Here is a 27,510-nt window from a genome sequence, read left to right on the forward strand (position 1 = left end):
TATTAACGGAATTTCTTTATTTGTTATACAAGTAGACATGGGTATCGGTAATTTAGCATTGAGTCAACGGAGAAATAACGAGAAAAAGTACATGTTTTTACGATTCTCCAGTGACAGAATTTAATCAAAAATTAAACTGTTAGGACCAACATTGTTTGATAGAAATATGTTTGAATATCAAGGATTGATTTGCAAAAGTTAGAAAACGGGTCAGGTTCATGAGAAAACTCAACTTTATTGAAGCACCTATGCATTTTATATGGGGCAATATAATACAAAATGGCGGCTAGTATACGTCACAAAAGTCACGTGATGTCTGACTTAGTTGGATATGATCTTTTAAATGTTTTACAAGCAGTTTTAATTCAAATCAAGGTATTAAATGGGTATGTCAGTTTTGTGTTGTTGTAAAACTGTAAAAATTGCACACGGTGAAACTGTTTTACAACTGATCCTTGACTGCGAGTCATTGCGTATCCGTGAATTTTAACAGTCTTGACTATATCAACGGTTTGGAAGTTGAGACAATTATGAATTAACTGTAACTATGTCATGATTGTAGCAAACATATTTTAAATGTAACAGTATTCTCAGCGTTCAAACAGTTTATAAATGAATGTTTCAACGTTTCCACTTTGGGGTAGTTACATATTAGTCTTTGAAATAGTTGCAACAGTCCTATTATAACTGTGCCAACTATTGGCAGAGAGAGTTGTTGCAGTTGATTTCTGTTAGAGACATACACTTTGATAGTTAGAACAGTTACACAATACATGCCACCTTAACATACATCAATTTTTACAACTTTAGCAACTGTTATCAGTCATGAAATGACTGTTAACAGTATGGACAGGTTTTATTATACAGTAGTTTTAGAAAAAACATCTTCCTGTGCATCTTTTGACTCCATCGGTGTTCAGTGGTGTTTGATACAGCTGTTTTAAAAATTTGATAATGTTCGTCAGCTGCTGCGTTCATAACACTGGACAAAATTGAATAACAACATATGGCTTAATGAGGTTTCATGGTTTCTTTTTACAGTTTAGGGCTCCTTTTGTGACAACGTTGACATCTTCTATTGTGGGATATGACTTCCGGAGCACCTGAGATCACCCCCTTTTTTTGGTGGGGTTCGTGTTGCTTAGTCTTTAGTTTTCTATGTTGTGTCATCTGTACTATTATTTGTCTGTTTGTCTTTTTATGTTTGGCCATGGCGTTGTCAGTTTGTTTTCGATCTATGAGTTTGACTGTCCCTCTGGTATCTTTCGTCCCTCCTTAGCCTTTTATATAGAGTCGTTTTGGATATCTTTTGTAATATCGAAATGATTTATAGATGCACAATCGCTACGATTGTAAAGGATGACTCAACTCATGCTTACCGATAATCTAATCTGATCAATACATAATTTTTAGAATGTGATGTCATATATATATTTATATATACCACGCCTTTTATGAATTCACGTTGTTCATGTATTAATTATTTCACGAAAATCGTGTCTTTCAGTGGATAAAATATTGTAACCAGCAAGGAGTGGATATAAATGATTTGTAACATTTATGGGCCATGACACAAGCCGAAGGTTAAACTGAACTGTACTTTTCATATTTTATATACGTCAATCAAACAGTGGTGCTTTCTTTGACAAATTACCTGTCTTGCCAGAATATGCACTATTTTCAGAATATGTACTAAATGATCGGATTTTGCAGTATGTCTCGATTTAATGATAGGTGTACATGTAAACAATATTTTGCCGTTATACTTTCATCAAGGTTCGAAGGACAGATGTGTTATTTTTGATATATTGTTGTGTTTTGTTTCAAGGGATAAGAACAATGTGTGGTTATTAATTTCATTGTTTACTAGGACAAGGGGGCTGAGCTAGACAATGATATAAGATCTTCTAAAATGGAAGTTAGAGCATTTGTCTAAGCACCTCTCATGCTTCGCTTTGTCTTTCTCAAATGGAACACGGCCTTACGAAAGAATGAAAGGAGGTAGATGGGTCAGTTTTTGGCTACAGTGGCATCCTGCTATCATGCATGATAAAAGTCGATATGGAATTTTAAAAAAAAGTTATAAAGGAGAATACGATTTCTGTTTTAATAAACAAAAAAGGCATATTACTTGTAGGTGTATTCCGATTACAAAAGAGAATGTTGTTAATAAATACAAACTAGCATCAATATACATTCGTTAGCTCATCATGTAGCATCTGCCTCATATAAGTATATATATTTTCGTGAAATAAAGAGAACGAGGGTAAATATAGCATTCATAATTAAACACAGTTTAAACCATACATGAAAGAAAGATTGATAACCTTATCACCAAACAAAAAAAAAACTAGAGGCTCCAAGGAGCCTGTGTCGCTCACCTGATAATTTTATTTACAATTGATGCATTAAATAATGCAACCGTTATACTTTTGCTTTAGTTAGTTTCAGAGATATGAATAATTAGAGGCTCTAAAGAGCCTGTGTCGCTCACCTTTGTCTATGTGCATATTAAAATAAGGACACCGATGGATTCATGACAACATTGTGTTTTGGTGATGGTGATGTGTTTGTAAATCTTACTTTACTGAACATTCTTGCTGCTTACAATTAAAAATTTGTAAAACGTTACAAAAATTTACGAAAAATTGTTAAAAATTGACTATAAAGGGCAATAACTCCTTAAGGGGTCAACTGACCATTTTGGTCATGTTGACTTATTTGTAGATTGAACATTATTACTGTTTACGGTTTATCTCTATCTATAATAATATTCAAGATAATAACCAAAAACGGCAAAATTTCCTTACAATTACCACTTCAGGGGTAGCAACCCAACAACGGGTTGTCCGATTCATCTGCAAATTTCAGGGCTGATATATATTGACCTGATAAACAATTTTACGATAGTCAGATTTACTCTAAATGCTTTGGTTTCAGAGCTATAAGCCAAAATCTACATTTTACCCCCATGTTCTATTTTCGCCATGGCGGCCATCTTGGTTGGTTGGCCGGATCACCGGACATATTTTTTTAACTAGATACCCCATAATGATTGTGGCCAAGTTTAGTTAAATTTGGCCCCGTAGTTTCGGAGAAGATTTTTGTAAAGGTAAACGATGACGGACGACGGACGACGACCGACGCAGGACGCCAAGTGATGAGAAAAGCTCACTTGGTCCTTTGGGCCAGGTGAGCTAAAGAACTGCATTTTTACCCTATGTTATATTTTAGCCATGTCTGCCATGTCAGTCACCCTAATGCTGATTGTGGCCAAGGTTGGTTAAATTTGTCTCAGTTGTTTCAGGAGGAGAATTTTTTTAAAGATAACATAAATTTACGAAAAATTGTTAAAAATTGACTATCAGGCAATAACTCCTTAAGGATGTACTTAGGTGATCTAAGGTAAAATTAAATAAATCAAGAATTCAAAATTGATACTTTAAGCTGGAAGAGTATTAGTTAAGGATCAAAAGAAGCTAAAAATACTGATAGGTCATGGAGCTCCTTTTCGAGATATTTGATTTATAAAATATGGCGGGAAAAGGCTGACTCGGACGTTTACCTTTTATTTGCATTGGTATTATTTGGGTCTCAAATCAAAAGAAAAAAAAATCAAGAATCTGCTTAAATTTTGTCAAATGAACTTTTATGAGCTATTAAGTCTTATGTTAAAAGATAAATAGGTGTTATGGGGCAAAATATTTTACCTTGTATCGTATGGAAAAACACCAAGGAGTCCGAACATTTGACACTTATTCCAAAACCTCACCTAAGTACATCCTGAAGGGATCAACTGACTATTTCGGACATGTTGACTTATTTGTAGATCTTACTTTGCTAAACATTACTGCTGTTCACAATTTTTCTCGTATCTATAATTATATTCAAGATAATAACCAAAAAATGCAAAATTACTAATTCAGGGGCAGCAAACAAGCAACAAGTTGTCTGATTCATCTTAAAATTTTAGGAAAAATAGATCTTAACCTGATAACATGTATACCCCATGTCAGATTTGCTCTAAATGCTTTAGTTTCAGAGATATAAGCCAACAACTGCATTTTACCCCTAAGTTCTGTTTTCTGTTTTTAGCCATGTGGGCCATGTTGTTTGGCAGGCGGGGTCACCGGACACATTTTTTAAACTAAATACCCTAATGATGATTGCAGCAATGTTTGGTTAAATTTGGCCCAGTAGTTTCAGTTCAGTAGTTCTAGTTGTTTCATGTCTGTAGTATTTATTTTTTTTTTCGAAAATTCCTTTGTTTTAAACTTAGCAGTTAGTTTTCCTAATTAATGATTCAAATTTTTATATTGGGCCTTTTGTATCTGGCTTAACGGTATGGGTTTTTTTTTCTCATTGACTAAAGTCGTATGGTTGCTTATTATACTATTCTCGTGAGATGAGACATTGATATGTCGTGTTGTTCCGCTGATTGTGATAATAAAACGTCTGTACTGTGGTTCTCAATCGTACTTCCTCATACAACGGTTACAATATATTTTGAGTTACGAGCACACCCTAATAATGAGGTCCGTACGTTAGTGATGTTGCCCGTGCGTGACGTTTCATTTGAGATATCATTCGGAAAAAATTAAATCCTGACGTTTATCATGATAAGCATGTATCCTATTTTAAAGTGGCCAAGTTGTGTCATCAGTTAACCTTTGAGAAATATTTACACCACTGGGTCGATGCCACTGCTGGTGGACGTTTCGTCCTCGAGGGTATCACCAGCCCAGTAGTCAGTATTTCGGTGTTGACATGAATATCAATTATATGGTAGTTTTTATAAATTTCCTGTTTACAAAACTTTGACGTTTTCTAAAAATTAAGGATTTTCTTGTGCCAGGCGTAGATTACCTTAGCTGTATTTGGCACAACTTTTTGGAATTTTGAATCCTCAATGCTCTTCAACTTTGAACTTGATTGGCTTTATAACTATTTTGATCAGAGCGTCACTGATGAGTCTTATGTAGACGAAACACGCGTCTGGCGTATTAAATTATAATTCTGGTACCTTTGATAAATAATTTAAAGTTACCGATATGAATTCGCTTCATATCAATACAATAACAAGACGGGAAGACATTAGTAGGAATACCAACTATATGGTGAATATCAGTTTATAAAACTATACAAATAGTTTTGGTTATATATCTCTGAGTTCAGTGTGATATTCCCAATTCAAGATTTATCTTGAGCCTACACAAGAATTAAGTTTCTGCGATTTCTATTTTCTATTTCCATATAAGTATACACATGTGCTCCTATAATATTATTGTAGCCTTACCCCAACATTTTTCACAACCTTGTGAGTTATTCTGAAAGAACAAAATAATTATCAAAAGTTCATATTATGAAAAGTGAAACGAAGTAAGGCTAGTCGATGCATTATGAAATTTGAAAATGATTTCTTTTAAACCAGCTTTAAATATTACTCGCTCTCTACCTTAGATGTTGTGTTCGTTCTATCTTATTGCGTCACCGGTATAGTGAAGCAGACCATTTTTGAATTTCAGTGCATCAATAGCGTTCATAAGACACAAAACGTATTGTTCTTTGTCACGTGCATTGGCCTCATTGTTAATTAAACAGAAGCGTCGCCCGCATTCATTCACAAAACTGTCTAATTCGGAAATGTGTCCAAGCCATTGCTCTATCGTCTGATCTTCCTTCATTTTATCAGCATGGGTAAAAACGATAATAAGGAACTGTTTCAGTTTTTCTCCAAAATAATTTAAAAATGTACTAATTGAATCAAGATCGTCTTGTCTGATACGCCCATACTCAATTATAAATAAAACGACATGTGGGCCAGGAGCTGCCAATTGAATACACCTTTTAATTTCTAATTCAGTTTCTTGTTTCTTTTCATTTATTCCACATATGCCTGGTGTATCAATTAGGAAAACTGATTTTTGAAGAACTGTTCCTGTCGCCTTCATACATTTCTCCGTCACTAGTGTAGGAACGTCACTTGTACGAAAACAGCTGCGTCCAAGTAAAGTGTTCGCTGTTGAACTCTTTCCTACCCCAATTTTTCCAACTAAAACAATGCGAGTCTGTTCGTCTGTAATATACACATTCAAATAAAAATATACATATTGAAATAGTCTGGAACTACAATAGTTCTCATTAGTTAACTACGCATTATTCACACTATCACATGTATCAATAACAAAACAAAGACATTCCTGCAAATTGATTTTTTTGCAAAAGCAAAGACACGTATAAAATAAACGTAAAATATGTTCACAACGTAGTGAAGAGTTTATATAAAAAAAAGAAGATGTGGTATGATTGCCAATGAGACAACTCTCCACAAGAGACCAAAATGTTTTTATATCATACATTTTAAAACATGTGTTAAAAATTAGACTGATCAAGCAAATGTATTTTCAAACATATGATTTAGATATATTTTACAATGATAACCACAAGAAACGAAGCAAAAGTAATCAAACATACATACACAAGTAAGGCATTTATTTCTAAAGTTAAAGAACGAAAGATTTTATGTCTTAAAGATGAAAATGAAATGGATAAAAAAAATATTCTGTATACATGTATATACGCTTTGTTCATTTAAAATATTTTTGTACAATAATTAACAGGTTCAGTAAACTGCTGGTGGTTGTTTCATTCCCGAGGGTATCACTAGCTTTTTGTGTTTTCTGGAAATACCATTGATATGCTTCTTTTTCTGTAAATTAACTAACTATTCATCAAAATGTTGAGTGATTCTGAACACTATGGCTATTCTACCATCAATTGAAGCTATACATTTGCAATCCGTATTTGACAAAGCTGTTCGGTTTAAAATGCTTGTCAAATTGATATAAGATTTGACGTTCATAATTTTTTTGTATATTCAAAAATACGCCAAGTACGTATTGGAGTCTCGCTTCGCGGTGCTTCTGTACTTTGATTTAAGAAACTATAATTGTAAAGATTTATCACATGCTGATGTAACTATTAATGGTACAGCTATCACATCATGATCACAAGACCAGACGAACACATCAGAAAGTCAAACAGTAAATTTTTCAGCATTATAAAACATGTGTCAAAAATATACACCATATCTCTGAGAGACTAGGCTAGTGAAATTACCCATAACAGTTCATTTCAAATAAACTCACCGAACATACAGATACATTGTATACTATTAGAAAACATAGCAACTGTACTATCTTATTGACCAGTCGTCAAATTTACGTCAAATTTAGTTCAAAGGCCAACTAGCATTCCATATATTTTGTATAATACAACAATGTATAAACACAAAAACATTTGTTTCAAAATAGCGATAAATAGTTACGCATCAAGCGCATCTCCATATTAATGATTTTTTCTTTATAAAAAGTGCCTTTTTCAAAAAATGTCAGTGCAAATGATAAAAAATGAGCGAAATCATATATGTTTGTTCAACTGTTAAACACCAAAAACAAATATAGAACGCTTTTAAATATGTCTTATAAATTCAAACCAAAACAGCAGTAGAACTATGTCTGGGTCAATCAAGTTATTCCAAATGCAAGTCAATTTTCAATTTCGCCAAAGTATTTGGAGAAAGGGCATGCTGTTATGTCTAGGTTTATTCAAGTGTTAAGTAATCAAGACTTCGATAAAAAAAAATTGCATAAATGACCATTTGTCACGAATGTTTGAGTGTTTGCCTATTATCTTGAAAGCTATACAAGACAGGACAGCAAAAATACAAAAAAACCTACAAAAATGTAAAATGTCTGAAACTATTGCGAGGCTTGTTATAATAGCGTTTGTCCTATAATAACAATCTGTGACAAATTTTCAAAGTCATGAGGTATGTGATGGAGAGTTATCTTATTAGCTGTCATACCATCCTTCTTACTTTCATATATAATAGATAGGAAAAACTGTAACCAGCAAATATGACGAGCAATACAAGACCTATAGAAATATGAAAGCCCTAAAACATTGGATGCCTGCTTACAATAGTTATTGTCCTTAAATAACGATTTTGACTCATTTACAACTGTTTGCCTATAATCTTTCAAACATAGGTAGAAAATGTGAACAGCAAAAATGATCGGCAAAAATGCTTGTATGACCGCTACTATCCGACGAATTTATTGACCATACAAGACGATCTTTTTGTAACTAGATTATTTGCTTCTAATCTTGAGAAGAATAATATTATTAGGTAGAAACTGATAACAGCAAACATTATACAAATAGGAATATATGTTCTATAAATACCACTTATTGTTTCGAATAATGCCATGTTACCTCTTGTTCAAGAAGTTCAACTGTCTATAAATATCGTGTATATTTTAATGTGTGAAGGAGTTTTCGTAAAGCATTTGCAGAACAAGCAATACTTACATAGACTTACACAATTTGTTTATCCTATGAAGTGACGGGAGATCAAGTTCATCATAGTTCCTTGAAAATCCCAAAATACACAATGGTATTTCCTGAAGCATTATCAATAGAATGTCTTATATGAAATAATTGTCAACTAACCTAGAAACTGTCTTGCGTTTGTCCTAACGTTGTCAGGTTTAGCATCCAATTCAACTTGTTTCTTCGAGGTAAATTTATCGCCTGTTGCTAAATACCATGGTAAAATATAGGAACAATAGTGATCACATTTATATAAAGTTTTTTATTAGAATGTTATGGTAAGATATTAGAAACCAACAAAAAAAACCAACAAATGAAGTCGGGTAACATTCAAGATAAATTAGAGTATATGATCAATCTACGCAACATTAAATCTAATAAAATGAAACTCTACTGTAAAACATGTCAAAACAAGATTAGCTAAATTGTTTTGAGTGTACATAAGACATGATCCACAGGAGTCATGCTTATCTTTGTTGTACGGCAGAAAAGACTAAAATCAAAAAATCAAAAACAATTTACAGAATGTCCTTCGATCGTGTACAATATTTGTGAATGCGATTTTTTGTAATATGAACATTTAATTATATTTATAGTATATGCAATATAAACGTTTGTCAAAGTGTTTGATATAATTTGAGATTTGAAAGCCAACTTGAAACTCGACAAGCTACACGACAAACGAAAGGAATAAGAACCTTATTTTCTACAGTATCATTATCCTACTGTGATGTATGATATATAACCACAAACAAATTGATGTGAAGTTTAATTTACGTAACTGTAATGATGATCAAGACGAAAGTAGGATGTTGATAGACAAATATATTACCTCCACGATTAAAAAAGCTGTGGGTGTCTTTTTGCAAGGTTAAATAAGGATATGACTTCTCTGTTTTCTGTGGCAAATCATGTTTATTCGTGCTTCCTTTTAAATGTAAAAACACACACAAAATAACACTAGTCTACCAGTAATTTACATTGCGTTTACAAGTTCTTTCAATTCCGCTGAATAAACAATGCTGATAATAAATTAAACCATCCATTACAATTCTAAGGACAGACACTTAAAAAATGTACAATGAAAGATATTCTCATACTACTGATGTCCGAATAAGAACGGTTAATTATATCTATATATATATATAACATGTGTAAACTCCTTATGTGACTATTGATACCTTAGATAAAAAAAAAGGTCTGAGGTGAAATGTCTAATTTTGTTTGACAGAAAAGTGCACACAACAATTAATGTACAGTTGTACATTTGAAATATACCCGCCACCAGAACGGTCGAAAATTAAACAGGATTAAAGCAACACAGTACTTGTTTTCACAGAAAATACTTGTTTAAATCCAGAACTAGTTTATGATATATGTGATGGTATAATAGAAAACAATCAATTATTTACTTAAAAACGATTGAAATGTACAATACTAGATTAATAACAGTCATAACAGAAGTCGAACATTTTCAGTACTTACAATAACAATTCATCATAAGTAAAATATTAAAAAAAAAAAAAGCATAGCATTTCAGATATATGTCGTACAACTAAATGTTTCAGTACTGAAAACAGCTTGTTCTCAACATAACTGAAGACATGCATAATTATGACTAAGTGCACTGAGAAGATATTGATAGCAAATGTACTGAATGATGATATGTCTTACCAGTACTGTGTATGTGAAAGTTTCGTAAATTCCTTATAGTGCGATAATGTACGAGAATATAATAAAGATATACAATCCACATCAATCAACAAGAGTTTACATGCTGAAATGTCTCGCATGCTTTACTGACAATTGATTCTATGTTGAAAGTCATAAATAAAAGTTTTTACTTTAACATGTTCCATGAAAATGAGGTCAAGGTCAGAAAAACGAAGCCAAAACTACATGAATTACTAAAAATCATCCCATGCGCCTTTTATAATAGACATATTGCTTATAGTATAGAAGATAAAGGAACAAGAGTGGACACACTGAAATGTCTCGCCTGTTTTAGTGTTCATAATTGAATTTATGTTGAAAGTAAAAAAAATAAGTTTATATAAGCTTTACATTAAATTAACATTTTAATGATGAATGAACATGAAGTCAAGGTGAGATAAACCCTATCAGACAAACATGTAGGCCGTACAATCATTCCATACACCAAATTTATTTAACATATATTGCCTAAAGTATCTTAGAAACAAACCTCATTGAGGAAACTGAACTGACCAATGAACCATAAAATGAGGTCAAGGTAAGATGACACCTGTCAGACAGACATATACACATAACATTCATTCCATACAGAAAATTTTATGAACTTATCACTTATCTGCCAGTTGGAAATGTGAACCTTACGATCATTCTATACAGTTCTTGACATTCTTAACGAAATATAATAGACCTTTAGTGAGCAAGCTCACATTACCATGGCCCCCATATAAATCATGATTTAAGACAGTAATATGGTCTTCTGCAAATCTATTGTTAGTAAATAGGACCTCGAACTAAGACATAGCGACTTGAAAAACAATAGCCAGGGATCTTCCTCTTCTTTCTGTTAATTTATGTAGCCACATATCCAAGTTAAGTTGCAATCCCATTGAATACATCCTGAAACCTATGTTCAAATTTTAGTCTTTTTTAGTTAACTTGACCTTAGGCTTAAATATAGGTCTGTAATGCTTTTACATTCATGTTGAGTAACATGTTTTTAGAAAAAACAGCATCATAAAATCATATGGGATACACTTTTGGCTAATAAATCACAGGCAAATATAGCAACAACATTTGAGTAAATAAAATCGCATTATACAAATTTTTTTTTGAAACATTAAGTCAAATGACTACTAAAAGCAAACTTTGAAATCTAGATTTAAGGTTCATCAGAAGGGATTGACAAATATGGCCATTTTTTTTTTATTTCCTCTTGAGTACAGACAAACCTGTGCACAAGGAAAAGTTTGAAGGCATTGCAGAAACTGGATAAATATTTGTCAATTCCTTGAGATGAACCTGAAAGACCCCCCCCCCAAAAAAAAAAAAAAAAAAAACTAAAATTATCTTCAATCTTTGATCAAAATATTGTAAAAATTCATATTTTCATATTATCTATTTATCTATTTATGTTGCTATGCTAAACTATTTTTTACTTATCTCAATACTTATCTTATTTCATATGTATCAAAAATCAGTAAATGTGATTCTGTTGTGCAAACAAAATTTCAAAAGTTCTTCAATCTGTACATTTTCAGCCAATTAATCTTTATGAAGGGACTGGAGTGAACTGTATTCTATGTTAAACATTCATGCATGAGTGACCTTATTTTAACATTTTCACACCTTCCAATGTTTTTGTTAATCACGGTTTAGTAATGATCCCTTAAAAGTTTTTATTATTTATTATCATTATTAATGTTATTTAAAGATTTTTATAAAATAATCTACTTAACATTGACCAATGAACCATGAAAATAAGCTCAAGGTCAGATGAAACCTGTCAGACAGACGTGCACACCTTACAATCATTCCATACACCACATACAGTTGACCTATAACTTATAGTATCTGAGAAGAGGACCAAACAAGAGTAACTTAACATTGACCAATGAACCATGAAAATGAGGTCAAGGACAGACATGTACACCTTACAATCATTCCATACACCAAATATAGTTGACCTATTGCTTATAGTATTAGAAAAACAGACCAAAACACAAAAACTTAACATTGACCAATGAACCGTGAAAATGAGGTCAAGGTCAGATGAAACCTGCCAGACTGACATGTATCCCTTATAATCATTCCATACACAACATATAGCTGACCTACTGCTTGTAGTATCTGAGAAACGGACCTAATCACGTAACTTTAACCTTGATCACTGATCCATGAAATGAGGCTGAGGTCAGGTGAACCCTGTCTGATGGACATGTAGACGTTGCAAGGAACCCATATACCAAATATAGTTATCCTATTACTCATAATAAGTGAGAAATTTACATAACAAAAAAACTAAACTTTTTTTCAAGCAGTCGCTGAACCATGAAAATAAGGTCAAGGACATTGGACATATGACAGACGGAAAGTTTATAACATAAGGTATCTGCAAACAAAGTATGAAGCATCCAGGTCTTCTACCTTCTGAAATATAAAGCTTTATACAAATAGTTTACGCCGCCGTCGCCGCCGCCGCCGCCGCCGGATAGTAATACCTATGTATCACTTTCTGCGACTTTCGTCGCAGGCGAGACAAAAACCATGAAAACTTAATGTTTACAAATAAACAATGTTAGATTTTCTCTTAATGCTTTATTTTTTGAGATATAAGACCAAAACTGTTTTTTACCCCTGTCTTTTATTTGGCGGCCATGTTCTTTGACGAACCAAAAAAATCAAACACAAACTATATTCTAGATACCCTAAGGATCATTCAGCTCAAGTTTATTAGGAATTGAATCCGTAGTTTCTGAGGAGAAGATGTTTGAAAACATTTCCAATGGACGGACGACAAAGACGGCGACGGACTCCATGTGATGGCAAAGGCTCTCATTTTCTTTGGAAAATGAGCTAAAAACATAGTATCAGACGTATTAGAATAACTACTTTGAGACTTATTTTAACTCGGTGAACATTTTTAAAGAAGTGCACACGGACATATTCAAAGGGCAAAACATCCGGACGAATGAAGATGAACAATAAAAAAATAACTTTCCATTCTTGAACAAATATTGGAGAGTTTAAACAAAAGATTTACGTCACGGGCGCATTTTAACAACAGTTCCTATGTAAACCTACAATAACGATATGTGTTTAGAGCTTTGTAGAGAAAGCTTCGCTTTTGAATTATCTTGCAGATCAATTGCTGGTAATCAATATCAAAAATAAATTTGAATTTCATTACACAAAGAGAAAGGCAACAAGATAGGAACCCTACTCGTCTCTTCCTCAGCTTGACACTAGGTATCTACTACACTAAATACATTGATAAGTTGTTATCGGTTTTAGTTTGCTGTCAGTAATGCGAGTACAGTCGTTTTGGTTTTGTGGTGTATTCATGTACCAAGTCACGTCTACTTTGTGTTTTTGGTTAGACGTATTTCTATTTGTATCCAATGATTAGTTAAGCCATTTCCCACTGATTTTTTTAGTTTGTTCTTATGTTACACCACTATCCCAGTTAGGGGAGCGCTCACAAAAATGTTCTTTATATGCCTGTACATGGTCAGTAGACTGTATTTCATTGGTTGTCGTTTGTCATAAGTGTTTTTCGTGAACTGTTTTGTTATGAATAAGGCCGTTTGTTTTCCCAATTGAATTGTCATGTCGGGGTCCTTCATACCAAACAGGTATAGTTTATTTCTCATTGTTGAAGTCCTTACTGTTGCCTAATAATGGTAACATCCACTTCATTACATTTTTTGCGGACATTTCTTCTATTTGCAATCATACAACATCTCCTTATTTGTAAACTGTTTCCAAGTGTACCAATATATCACAATGCAAATTTTGTTTATACATCAATTCGTTAATTTTCTGTGTTAATGACATTATGATTATAAATGGCGTAAGTGAAGTACTGTTATCCTAATTCAATTTCCTCACGTACCCGTAGTTTTTGCAACATAGAACCATGAGCATATAATCTTATATTTGTTTGAGTTCAAAACAGCACACATATTCAATCAATTTGTATATGCTACCAAGCCATGATTTTAAGTGCGAAATTATCGGTATGTATAAAAGTTACTTATACTAAAGAAGATGAAAAACACACCTGTTTCTTTTGCCGACTCGCTGTAACGTAGCTCAATTGAACCTTCTTCATGAACTGTTTTTTCGTCTGCAAAATATTACATACTAAATACACAATTCATTCGATCAGTTAAATGCGGATCTTTTATGAGACCCTTGCATCATAGGTAGCAAATCTCGAGTGTAAAGCAGGTTGTTAAGCTGGATAAAATTAATGAATGCTACTTCATTCTATTTACCATCATAATGAAAATAAATAATGAATGTCTCATTATGCTGTTTCGATGTCTCCCAAACGGAGTAAATATATTCGGGAATAAAAGTGTAGGGGTTTGCATTAAAATAGTTTTCAAGCTATTACAACATTCTTATTTATATATCGCAGGGAGAGGGATGATTATTTGGGACTCATCATACATCGTTCAGTTAGAATGAAAACATCGTACAGGAAAGTAAATTGTTTACGCTGGGAGGTATCAATCATTTTCAAGATATTTACACATTTTATCATGGTAGTGATGGGGATTAGTCCTAGGGATTACCTTATATATCATTCAATCAGTTACGGAAAAATATGGTTCAGTAGTTGAGATCTAAAATTATTTGAAAATATTTTAAAATTCTCAAATGGCAAGAGAATAAATGACCTCGATCCATCCTGTAACTCATCCTACATGTATTTTATATTTGATTTGTCTTGTTAATAAAACATTGTTCATTGCTTAGATTCTCCATTGTTTACTATGTTTCTTATTTATGTAATTTGAAAAATATCGCCAACAGTCAAGATCATAGGTGACCATTATACTTTTGACCTGTAGACGAATAATTTCGTCTCATGATCATTACTGCAGGAAGACCAATTGGGTCTATCACTTCTTGTTCTTAACTATTTAAACATTAATACAAAAACAATTCTATACGGTTCTATACTTAACGATATCCTTCTACTTATCTCTCAAAGTATTTCTTAATCATGTTAATAGACGGCCTTGCAGAAACAAAATCGTAAATGAATCACAATGCAGATCTATACATTTAATTCTAACATATTATTGAAAGCGGTTTCTGACAAGTGCTGCTGACAAGTTCATGTTAAAGAAATTGTCGATAGAATAATAACATTAATATATATACTGAAGATTCACTAGTTATCGTAGGTACGAATTTATAAGGATTAAGGAAAAATGAATCGTGGTTTTGCAAACGACTGCATACAAGTCTACAGAAAACTTGCATTCGTTGAACAATTAGTTTATGTGGTTCACCTGTATCAACGAAAGCAAGGAATAATGGTTTCCAACGAATAAAAAGCAAAAAGCAAAAAGCGCTAGGGAGCCCTAACTAGTACTGTATTCAAACAATTGTGCTCGCTCTTTCGAACAAGATTTTAAAGATAATTTCCAAAGCACAAAAATTGGTAAAAATTGTCATGTAATGGCAACATCTATAAAGAGTCGATAAGGAGAGAATACAAGCATTTTTTTAAAGGGAGTTTCCAACCCATGATAAAGGGGAGGTTCCAACCAAATGCATTGATCAACAAAAAAGGGTGGTTCCAACCCCTGGAACCTTCCCCCACCCCTGGATCATTGACTGGTCAATTGTGGATGACCACTATATTTCACATATCAATACCTCATATTTTTTTATATCGGTTGCTGCTGATAGTTTCTTTAAATAACAGTTTTCAGGATAATGACCAAACTAAAGTTAGTTTTATTACTCAATCAAAAGGATATAATATCTATATAGAAGTTTAGCATATTTCGTGTATAAACAAACGCATGTACTTTATTACTTTATGTTACAGAAATTTAGGTAAAACAGTTCTTCTTTTAAGTTATTCACCTGTTAACTCATTTTATACTTGTTTTGGAAGTCCTATATGTATATAAGCTTTCACAGTTCAAATATTAAATCAATTTTATATTGTTGTGCTGTTATGCGTACAAATGTCAGTAGCTATAATGCTTTCGTGTGCCAAAGGAGATAGAAAAAAAAACACACCTGTTTCATATTCCATCTCGACTGAACTTATGTCATTAGTACTTTCTCCTGAGTCAAATGTTTTCCCTGTAAAATATTAAACGTGAAGAGGGTCAATAAAATAGAGGGATTTCATCAGATCATAGTGTCACTATGCACTTGAAACTGTAAAACAAAAACGAAGCTTACATCTGCTTGGAATACAATTAAGAACCTAATTCCTTGGTCAATAATATGTGTATATTAGTAGGAATGAGAAAAAGAGTGAATCCTACTTCATTGTCTGATTATCATGCTCTTAAAAACTAGTACTGTATGTATATTTCAATCCTTACATGCTATATTAGGTTTGATGATAGTTGAAGAAACATTGTTATGTATAACACTATTTGTGTTAACTGTAAAAAGGAATTAATTGAAAACTCACGGGTGTTCGTAAAATGTAAGGAAATGTGGCATGACCCACCGTGAGACAACTAAATACCAAAGCACAAAGACAGAAGAGTTTACCACTAATGATCAGCATATAGCCTTCAATAATCAATTATAATAAAACACATACCCGTACATTGTCAGCTATAATCTACCGAAAAAGGCTTATAGCGGATTTGGACGTATATGAATGAGACAACGGGAGCACCTGATATCACCCACGGTTTTTGATGGAGTTCGTGTTGCTCAGTCCTTAGTTTTCTATGCTGCGTTTTGTATACTGTTGTTTGTCTTTCTTTCTTACCATGGCGTTGTCAATTCAATTCCGATTTTGAATGTCTCTTTAGTATCGTTTGTCTCTCCTTTCCTATAACAGGCCCCGAAATAAAAGAAAATAATAATAAGAAGAAACCAACGGCTTTATTTCAGAATAAGCAGCTGCGCCATGAGCGCATGATACGCCCGTCGTCTTGTGTTTGAATTTTTATGCAATAAGCATAAATAGTTTCTGACATACGGCGTGACATGCGAAAACCCCCTTTTTTTTTAACAAAAACTCAATATCTCTAAAATATAATTTTGAATCAAAATTAAAAAGTATACAGATCTTGAGATTAATATAACTAAGAAGTGTGTACAATTTTAAGCAATAATCATAAATCGTTTTTGAAATACGGCGCGACATATGAAAACCCCTCTTTTAAAAAAAAAAAAATCAATATCTCAAAAATAAAATTTTGAATCAAAACCAAAAAGTATACAGATCTTTAGATTAACATAACTAAGAAGTGTGTAAAATTTTAAGCAATAATCATAAATCGTTTTTGAGATACGGCACGACATGTGAAAAACCCCTCCCCCTTTTTTTACAAAATACTCAATAACTCAAAAATAAAATTTTGAATCATCACCAAAAAGTATACAGATCTTAAGGTTAATATAACTAAGAAGTGTGTAAAGTTTTAAGCAATAATCATAAACTGTTTTTAAGATACGGCGCGACATGTGAAAAACCCCTCCCCCTTTTTTAACAAAATACTCAATATCTCTAAAATAAAATTTTGAATCATCACCAAAAAGTAAACAGATCTTAAGATTAATATAACTAAGAAGTGTGTAAAGTTTTAAGCAATAATCATAAATTGTTTTTGAGATTACGGCGCGACATGTGAAAAAAAAAACACACACCTGTTTTAGTTACTAAGTCCCGTAACTCAAAAAGTTTTAATCTTATTTTCACCAAAAAGTATACAGATCGTTTGACCATCATAAGAAACAACTATTTAAGTTTCATGAAATTTGGATACGTCATTCTCAAGTTACGGTGCGACATGTTTACGCCGGACAGACAGACGGACAGACAGACAGACGGACAGACAGACGGACAGACAGACAGACGGACGGACGCCGGACATTTGTATAACATAATACGTCCCGTCAAAAATTTTACGGGCGTATAAAAACTCAATAAACGTCAAACAATTGTTGCATATGGCAATCAACAACAACCACTGGACTACATCATTTACATGCTCCTGGCTTAAGATGAGCATATAAATAATAAATGTAGAGCGGCTAAAAGATTTTATGTTACCAAAATCTTCTCCATAACTGACACAATGGTTTTAGAGTACATTTGGACAAACTGTAAAGAAGACACTCAAAAAGAGTTTCAATCGACATATCGGTACTATGCACAAACACAGTGGGTAAAAAATTCAGAGTCACGTATGGGCCTATTTAAGAGTATTTGTAGTTATCAAAGGGAGTCCAAAAGGGTTATGTCAACAAATAAATGTTTTCAAGAAAAAAATGTCAATCAATAAACTTTAAAAAAAGATTAATTTTAACATGTTTAAGGACGTCATACGCAGTTCCAGAAAAAAGCATCCTATCCTATAGGTAAAAAGCTGTAGGAATTCAAAGAGAGTTATATAATATATTGCTGTTACTGTAAATTCAGAAATTATTGCGATGTTTTTATTATTGCGAAAATTGCGACAGGGTTATAATCGCAATAATTTAAACTCGCATTTTGAAATTTTTTATATGAATTAAACAGGATTTTTCTCAATATCGCAAAAATTAAAATCGCATTTTAGTCTAAAATGACAAAATCGCAATAATAAATGCACGCATTAATTTCTGAATTTACAGTAATTTATTTTTGCATCTTAATGTGGTATTCGTTCATTGTAGGCATACGTGTAGCACAGACTCGTTGTATAGATATATACCAGTCAGTCTACTTCTTCTTCTTTTACAGGCTGAAGACAGTTAAATACAAATATGTAGACATTTACAACTGGTCCATTCCTTAAAAGGATAAGTCATATTTAAGTGTATTTCGCTTTTTTATGAGAGAAGCAAAAGATACCAAGAGGACTTTCAAACTAAAAAAAACTGACAGCGCCATTGAAAAAAGGGAAAACGACCAAAGTGAACATGTGCTAATTTTCAGCGTATATGTATAAAAAAATTTGTGGTAGGATTGCCAATGAGAAACTCTCCAGAAGAGACCAAATTACAGCCCAGTAGTCAGCACTTCTGTGTTGACATGAATTATCATTGATATTTTCATAATTATAAATTAACTGTTAACAAAACTTTGAATTTTTGTAATACTAACAAGACTAAGGCTTTTCTACCCCATGCAAAAATTAACAATTAGCTGTATTTGGCAAAACTTTTAAAAGAGGGGCAAAAGATACCAGAGGGACAGTCATACTCAAAGATCGAAAATAAACTGACAACGCCATGGCTAAAAATGAAAAAGACAGACAAATAGTAGCACACATGACCCAACATAGAAAACTAAAGACTAAGCAACACGGACCCCACCAAAAACTGGGGTTGATCTCAGGTGCTCCGGAAGGGTAAGCAGATAACTGTGTTCGATTCGAGCGTCAAAAGGCCCCGTAATGAAGATTGTTTCGGTACATACATATAATTTATTTATGTTCTTAGGAAAATTACTAAAAAAAAACAGACCTTTTTCATTTGCATATTGACAAGACCATTATTAAAATACAGTATTAAGTTTAGACAAGAGGCTGTCAGAGAGATAGCAAACCAAATTTTCCTGCAGAGGTCGAACCCTTAACTGTTAAGAAAGTGTGGACACAACATTTAAGCTGAACACAGCTCTTTATTTGGATTGTGATTGAATATTTGATACAGCATGGGTTTGTGACACAAAATAAAAGTGGTCAAAGAACTGAAAAATTTGAAATTGGACATTAACCTATTCAATATGGTCCAATATCCAAAATCTAAATAGATTGCTAGAATCAGCATATCAAAGAACCCCGATAATTCAATTTTTGATGAAAACTTCTTTGTTAAACCTTTTCTGTTCAAAGTAGAATAATGTCAATCTAAAATTAGATATCAGTTAACCCTAGACACTTTTAGTAGATATGATGTAATTCTATATGATGTTATATTTATTTTTAAATTATAATCAAATATAATTAATAGCTTTATCTTGATAAAAGTTGAAAATCATTTTAAAACACTTAGTGTTATCAAACTTTATATATATATAGTTGATAGTTCCCAATATTTTACTTTCATTTGTAGCAAACTAAAATAGATATGCAACTTGTCTTAACTTTAATTTTTTAACTTATAAAAATAGATTATTATCTAATGAATTTGCAAATCTTGTACCCCAAACAGGATACAGTAAAAATTAAAATTAACATACACATCATCAAAATTATATACATAGCACTCAGAAATTTAATTTATACAGAATAACAAACATGACAAACACACCTACCACAACATTCTTCAAACAATTTATCAAAGAACAAAAAAAAATTATCTATTATTATCTTCAAAATGTCTAATAATGATCAATAAATTTCTAACTATATTTACACAACTCCTATACAGCTTTTAATCATCAACACTTAGAAAACAGAAAATTTTCAAATAAATCTGTCACTCTAATTATAATTGTCAGATAAGATATCAACCATATGGCTTAGTGTAATCAAACTTTATGTATATAACTAACCATTTCTTAACAAAGAGAAATAACTCAATCACATTATAAATACCACTTTTGGATATTAAAAAGGGTGATAACTCAACAACGAGAAGAGTTGAAATCGTGAAATTTGAACTAGACCTTCATATAGTCGCAGGACACAACATATCTTAATTTGAAAAAAAATCGTCAAAGTATTTTCATGTTATTGAAGAGACACTGTTTGGCAGCCACCCGACCGCCCTACCCGCCCGCCTGCCGTACATCGCCAAATCAACTACCGATGTTTACTTCGAAAATCCGATTAAAAAATAGAAATATATACATGTATAAACATGTGCAGTCCCTTCCTGTGTTGAATAAATGTAAATGTATTATTTATTTATTAAAATTAGAAATTAAATACCTTTTGAAGCAGTAAGAACGGCCTACAGTTAATAAAGTTATATCGATACACATTTTTTAAATCACATTTTTACTGCAAGGTCTATGCTTTTTAACGTAGTAAATGTCTGTATATTTCATTTTTTCATGTGCTAAAACCATCAAATAACAAACCCGTTTCACTTTTCATTCCGATGTAACTTAATCTATTTGAACCTTCTTCGTGGTGTATTCGGTCACCTGCAAAATATTAAACACTAACATTAATGTGACTTGAAACACAGAAATAGGAAAACGAGAATGAATCCGACCACAGTATCCCTATACAATCAAACCTGTAAAACGGCGAAGCTTCTTTGATAACACTTTTGAATAAACAGCAAATATTCAAAGTCAACATATTCGCATGTTGTTAACTAGTTAATGCTACTACATGTTCATATTACTATGATAATACCCCTTTGCAATTAACAGAAGCAATCGCTTTCTCTTATTTCAATAAGTTTTTTTTTCAAATATAAACAGAAACACAAAAAAAAAAATATAAACTCTTAAAATAAATGAAGGGACAATTTTGGTTATTTGACATTTGTATTGAACTTGATGACCTTTATGCTTTTTCAGTGTCTTCCTATCTTAAATACTTAGACATAGTATGGACAAACAATGTCATTGCAAGGTGATAATACCCAGAAAGAGTCGATTTCCTTAATGTATTATGTATACATCAAATTCTATAACTTGATAGTGACATTTTGTATCTCTGAGTGTTTTCGAGAAAAATATTTTATCAAAAACAAAATTGGTAAACATTGAGGGACAATGACTCCTATATAGGGTCTCATGACTATGTTTGTTAGCTTGACGTGTTTGAAGATCTGATTATATATTCGTATGGGTCTTCACAATTTCTTTCTATCTTTTACAAGATAATTGTAGAAAACTGCTGTAAACAGTGTCACTTTATCTGTCATGGATTTCAAATTGAACAGTTGTAAAAATAAACACGTTAATATAAAAAAGAAGATGTGGTATGATTGCCAATGAGACAACTCTCCACAAGAGACCAAATGACACAGAAACAAGAAATGATTGTAACAGGATGCTGTTACGAAGTCTCCCAAACGAAGCTCACATAATTCGTAATTCCCAGTGTCGCCAAATTGGTTTGGTCCAGTTAAGTTATATGCATTAGTGATGCCTGGGGTCTAACCCTGTATATCATTCAAATCATCTTGGCATGACAAACCAGAATATATATGGTTTAGGGGTGGGGATCTCGACCATTTACAAGATACTAGAACATTGGGGGTGGGGGGAACCCCTGGGGACTGACCCTATACATCATTCAAATGTTCGAGACACGACGAACAGGAATATATATGGTTTAGGGGTGGGGATCTCGACCATTTACAAGATATTAGAACATTGGGGGTGGGGGGAACCCCTGGGGACTGACCGTATACGTCATTCAAATGTTCGAGACATGATGAACAGGAATATATATGGTTTAGGGGTGGGGATCTCGACCATTTACAAGATATTAGAACTTTCTCAAATGGCAGGGGGTCGGGATGACCCCTGGGGACTAACCCTGTATATCATTCAAACCATCTTGGTATGACAAACCAGAATATATATGGTTTAGGGGTGGGGATCTTGACCACTTACAAGGTATTAGAACTTTCTTAAATGGCAGGGGGTGGGGTGACCCCTGGGGACTAACCCTGTATTTCATTTAAAGGGTTTTATCATTTAGAACATTTTCAATTAAAAAGATTGTGTCTATCACAAACGGTTTTCAATATATAATCATTTGAAAATTTTAAAAAATAAAATCCCGTAGGGTTCTATAGTAAAACCCTCTTTTCTCTTTGCCCCTCAAAGTGCCCCTTTATAAACCCCATTGCACAAACAAAACCCTGATTGCACCACTAGACATGTTATTCTAATATATTGTGAAACCCTAAGTTAATCTGACAAGCGGTTTTGGAGAACGGGTGCGGACAAGTTCAAATTTAAAAGCGGCGGAAGAGGAAGAGGAATAATAATAATAATAATAATAATAATAATAATAATAATAATAATAATAAGAACTGAGCAAAAACAATAAGTCTTCCCAAACTACGTTTGGGAGACTTAATAATAAGAACTGAACAAAACCAATAAGTCTTCCCAAACTTCGTTTGGGAGACATAATTAACAACTATAGGCCACCCAACGGCCTTCAACAATGGACAAAGCCCATACCGCATAGTCAGCTATAAAAGTTTCCGAAATGACAAGGTAAAACAATTCAAACGAGAAAACTAACGGCCTAATTTATGTACAAAAAACGAACGAAAAACAAATATGTAACACATAAACAAACGACAACCACTGAATTAGAGGCTCCTGCCCTTGGACAGGCACATACATACAGAATGTGGCGGGGTTAAACATGTTAGTAGACTTGTTTAACATCGTCATGTTAAACAATGACACTTGTTGTATTTTGTTTTAGTTTGTTTGTTTGTAAGTGTTTATTCCCTTTCAGTGCCCTTAGGAAGATTACCCCGGCAAGTCTATATTGATTGAGGAAACCGAAATACATGTTTCCTGAGAGATTCACCGGCCTGTGGCAGGAAATTGAAAATCCTTGTCCATGAAGATAGAAGTCATACCCACCTAACCCCGATCAGGGTTTGAACTTACAACATGAGCGTTGACAGGCTAGTGATCACAGTAGACAAACGTTGTAGACTGCTTACTTACCGATGCCCCGACTGACTCCTGTCGGAAGTTATCTTATAATATAGGGAGAAATGACAAGTGGATGTGAGAATCTGAGCACTAATTTTTCTATCAGATATTGCCTATATATAAGAGTTTTTAGTACTCACTTAAACGGAACTTATTTTTTGCACCAGATGCGCATTTCGACAATAAACAAATATAATTTCAGTGATGCTCGAAACCAAAATATTTCAGAATCCAAAACATATTTAAATGATGAAGAGCTCATGACAAAAAATGGACAACAAGTTTCGCCAACGCCTGGCATAAAATCAGAGCTATGAAGGAGGGAGATATAATCCCTATACTATTTTCCTTGCTTTTGTACAGCAAATTTTTATAATCCAATATCGGTATTTACATGCCAGTACCAAAATACAGGCTACTGGGATGGTGATATCCTAGGTATCATAGAAAAAAGCTTGCATTTTATGTTCGGTGCTAGACTATAGAAATGTTGTTGGTTACAGTTTGCGATGGCACAGGGGAAATATCATGAACTTTATATGTTTTCTAGTTAATTCTTATGTTGTACTGTTATATATAGATTCTACCACTGCATCGAGTGTGATACGATATTTATCCACTCGAGACAGTTAAATTTTCAAATTTAAAACGCGAGGCTCGCCGAGCGTTTTAAATATTTAAAATTTAACTGTCGAGAGTTGATAAATATCGTATTACACGAGATTTGGTGGTGGAATCTGTTTCTCTAATGATTTTCAAACAATATGAAGGCAAACTTATTCCGTCTTTTCGAATGATCTGTAAAAAGATGTGTTCTTTCTATGTGACGGCATCAGGCATGGTCGCCTTTTTTCATGCCGTCACAATAGGAAATTCAGAGGAAAGCAAGTGAATTCGACGTCATAATCGGATTTTAACCAATGAAGAACTGAGATCAAACGAACCACACGTTGATTAAATTTTTTTATACAATGGGTGCAGAAAGGGATAAATTGACGAAGAATTAGAGAAACAGTGTTATACCACTGTCCCAGATTAGCGGGAGGGCTTGGCACCAACAAACTAGTTCAACACAGGAACAAAAGGTATGTGCCTGTCTCAAGTTACCAGTCTGTAATTGAGTTGTTGTAGTTTGTTGCTGCATATCATATTTGGCTTTCGTTCTTTGTTTTGTACATACATTAGGCCGTTGAAAATGTTTTTGCTTTTGTCATTTCGGCTTACAATGCGATTTGTATTTAGTCATTGTGGAAGGCCGCACAGTGAACTGTGTCTTTGTCCCACGGTGGAGAGTTGATTCATTGGCAATCATACCACATCTTCATATTTTTATATTTATACTTAATGCATTACAGTTCTACCTCATCTTATGGCAATTATGCAGTGTATTCAGAAAGAAAGATTGTATTTATAATACGCCAAAAACGGACGAAAAAGATTGACAGCAACAATAGCGAAAGACTGAGGACAACACTCTACATAGCCAATCAGGGTGGAACGGGGGAAATGGGGGCTTGCGATAGTGGTAGTCAATTCATGTCAAAACTGTACATTATCCTGTCTTATGCTGAAAAATTCAACATATATTTACATGGATATTGGAGCGATCTGGTCCCAAGAAGGTTGATAGTTCAAAAACAGGTACTACTGATCTGAACAACAGGGCAAATATGCATTCATATTATGCTTTTATGCATTATTTTGTATCAAAAAGACATTTTAAAAAATGTAATATAGTGATCGAAAGTTCTTTGCTTTCCCTCTGATACCAAAATTACCCAAATATATTTCTAATTGACTAAGTTACAGCTATGCATTTGAAATATTTTGTTTAAAATATGTACATGTCGCGTTCTTTTTGGCTGGTTGCGAATTATTGGTTCTATACCTTTATACTAGATGCCCGAACGATCATACAACGCAAGTTGGTTAGAAAGCTTACAACATATCACGAAAAACGTTTGACGTGTGATAGAAGCGGAAATCTGACAATAGCTCACAAAGTCATTTGGGATACTCGAGAACAGACCAAATATCCAATATATCGTAAATATAATCAGTTATTTTTAGTACATTTCGATGTATATTCTTAGAAACGTAGTAAAATTTATATTTTGTGATTCGATTCACTTATTACAAATTATGCTTGTATTCGTCAAGCATTGGCAAGATTCACAAGAGGTAAAGTGCTTAATCAAAACCTTTCATTGCTTACACAAAATAATTAAAATAGAAAAGGAACTATTTTATATAAATAGATTATTAAGACACAATACGTTTTGGAAAGCTGTACATAAGTTTTGCAGGGGCCCTGACGTGTTAAGATTATTATCCAATCAGCAAGGGGGTTTCCCAATCACTTCTGCATGTGCTTCTCGTTTACTAATTGTTTTGTGAGATCATACTAATTAACCAATGAGATTGCTCATTAATTTTGAATTAACCAATCAGCACTTAATTAGCAGGGCTTTTGTTTTAAACGCGCAATCTTAATTATTCTTAAAGCAGCGCTTGCTTGTAGCAGTCATTTTATATTTTCGGGAAAATAATTTCTTAACCTGCCGTTTTTTACCAGGATCGTATATATTTATTATAACATAATATGGATTAGTATTTTCGAAGTGAAAATGAACCCAGAGATATACGAACGTGCAGACAAACGAATTAGAATCTTATTGAACATTCCCGATTGGTATTTGTTAACAGAAAGTGACATTCGTACTTTTGCAAGATATTTCCGACAGTCCGAAGGAAGTCGACGATTTGTTTATTGGAGTATTAAGCTGGACTGTGCAGCTTCATGCAATGGATATTTCTTCTGTGGTTACATCACAAAGATGTGCGTTTGCGCTTCCAACGCGTCAGTGAGACGCGATTAACTTTTTGCAATCAACTGGATTTTTAATTATTAACATTCAACAGCACATTAAAAATGTCCGACGACGAAGACGTTACGTTCATGACTACAGCCGAAAGACAGTCGTCTGATAAAGTGAGGGCGTGGGCCAATGTCATGAAGCTGACTGAAGCTACAGCCGATGCTATTTTGGAGCTTGGTTTTAACAGCATGGAAGCGTTATCTCTTATCGAAGCTGACGATTTAAAAGAGACTAATATTCCAATTGGACAAAAGAAGCTCTTGTTATAGGCAGTGAAAAAGACTTTTCCACACGAAATTAATGGCGAGTTCGCGGAGACGGCATCTACATCAAGAGCATGCGCACAACGTGGTGACGTAGAATTTCAAGATGGCGAATTTGGAAATGCTTCCGGAGGAAACAAAGATGGCGGCTCCAGTGGAACAAACAAAGATGGCGGCTTCCGGGGACCGAACAAAGATGGCGGCGCCCATGGAAATAACAAAGATGGCGGCTCACCCGAGGATTACTACATACAGGCGGTGCTAAAGCAGTTAGCTAACCAGAAGCAACAAGAACTTTCACCTGTTGCAGTGAATCCAAGTGACAATTCAATGAACAATTTAGGTATAAACTCTAGCATATAAATTAATTTTTATGATATTTCGGATTTTGTTTCATATGATATAGGGGGGACCAGCATGCCTGAGGAACGCCTTATTTCGGATTCATCAGGGGGGCAACTTGTGTTTAAATCGGGACCTTTAAGACCGAAACTTGAATCCCTGTCTCTGTGTCAGTGGTCTAGGGCAAATTTGTCCATCATGTACAAATTGCTAAGCACAGGTGAACTGACACAGACACAGGTGCTCGATTATTTGTAATATACCATGAGATTTTACCACTTGGTGTCATCTTGTGAATTTGTGTCATGGCTGTTTTTTTATACAGAATACCGTAGAC

The 27,510-nt window shown here is 33.5% G+C and overlaps 1 protein-coding gene across 1 annotated transcript in view; it reads right to left on the reverse strand.

The window, feature by feature from the left end:
* Positions 1-2,136: 2,136 nt before the first annotated feature.
* The window catches only part of LOC127715362 (uncharacterized), a 79,377-nt gene continuing 54,003 nt past the window's right edge, over positions 2,137-27,510 (reverse strand). Inside the window, exons 8-13 of the mRNA XM_052221397.1 lie at positions 21,122-21,187; positions 16,156-16,221; positions 14,168-14,233; positions 9,227-9,322; positions 8,515-8,601; positions 2,137-6,076 (exon numbers count right to left, since the gene is read on the reverse strand). Coding sequence (XP_052077357.1) covers positions 5,475-6,076; positions 8,515-8,601; positions 9,227-9,322; positions 14,168-14,233; positions 16,156-16,221; positions 21,122-21,187 — 983 coding nt within the window. The 3' untranslated portion in view covers positions 2,137-5,474. The remainder of the gene's footprint in view (positions 6,077-8,514; positions 8,602-9,226; positions 9,323-14,167; positions 14,234-16,155; positions 16,222-21,121; positions 21,188-27,510) is intronic.

Source organism: Mytilus californianus, unplaced genomic scaffold (assembly GCF_021869535.1).
Source record: "Mytilus californianus isolate M0D057914Y unplaced genomic scaffold, xbMytCali1.0.p SCAF_9, whole genome shotgun sequence".
Lineage (NCBI taxonomy): Eukaryota > Metazoa > Mollusca > Bivalvia > Mytilida > Mytilidae > Mytilus > Mytilus californianus.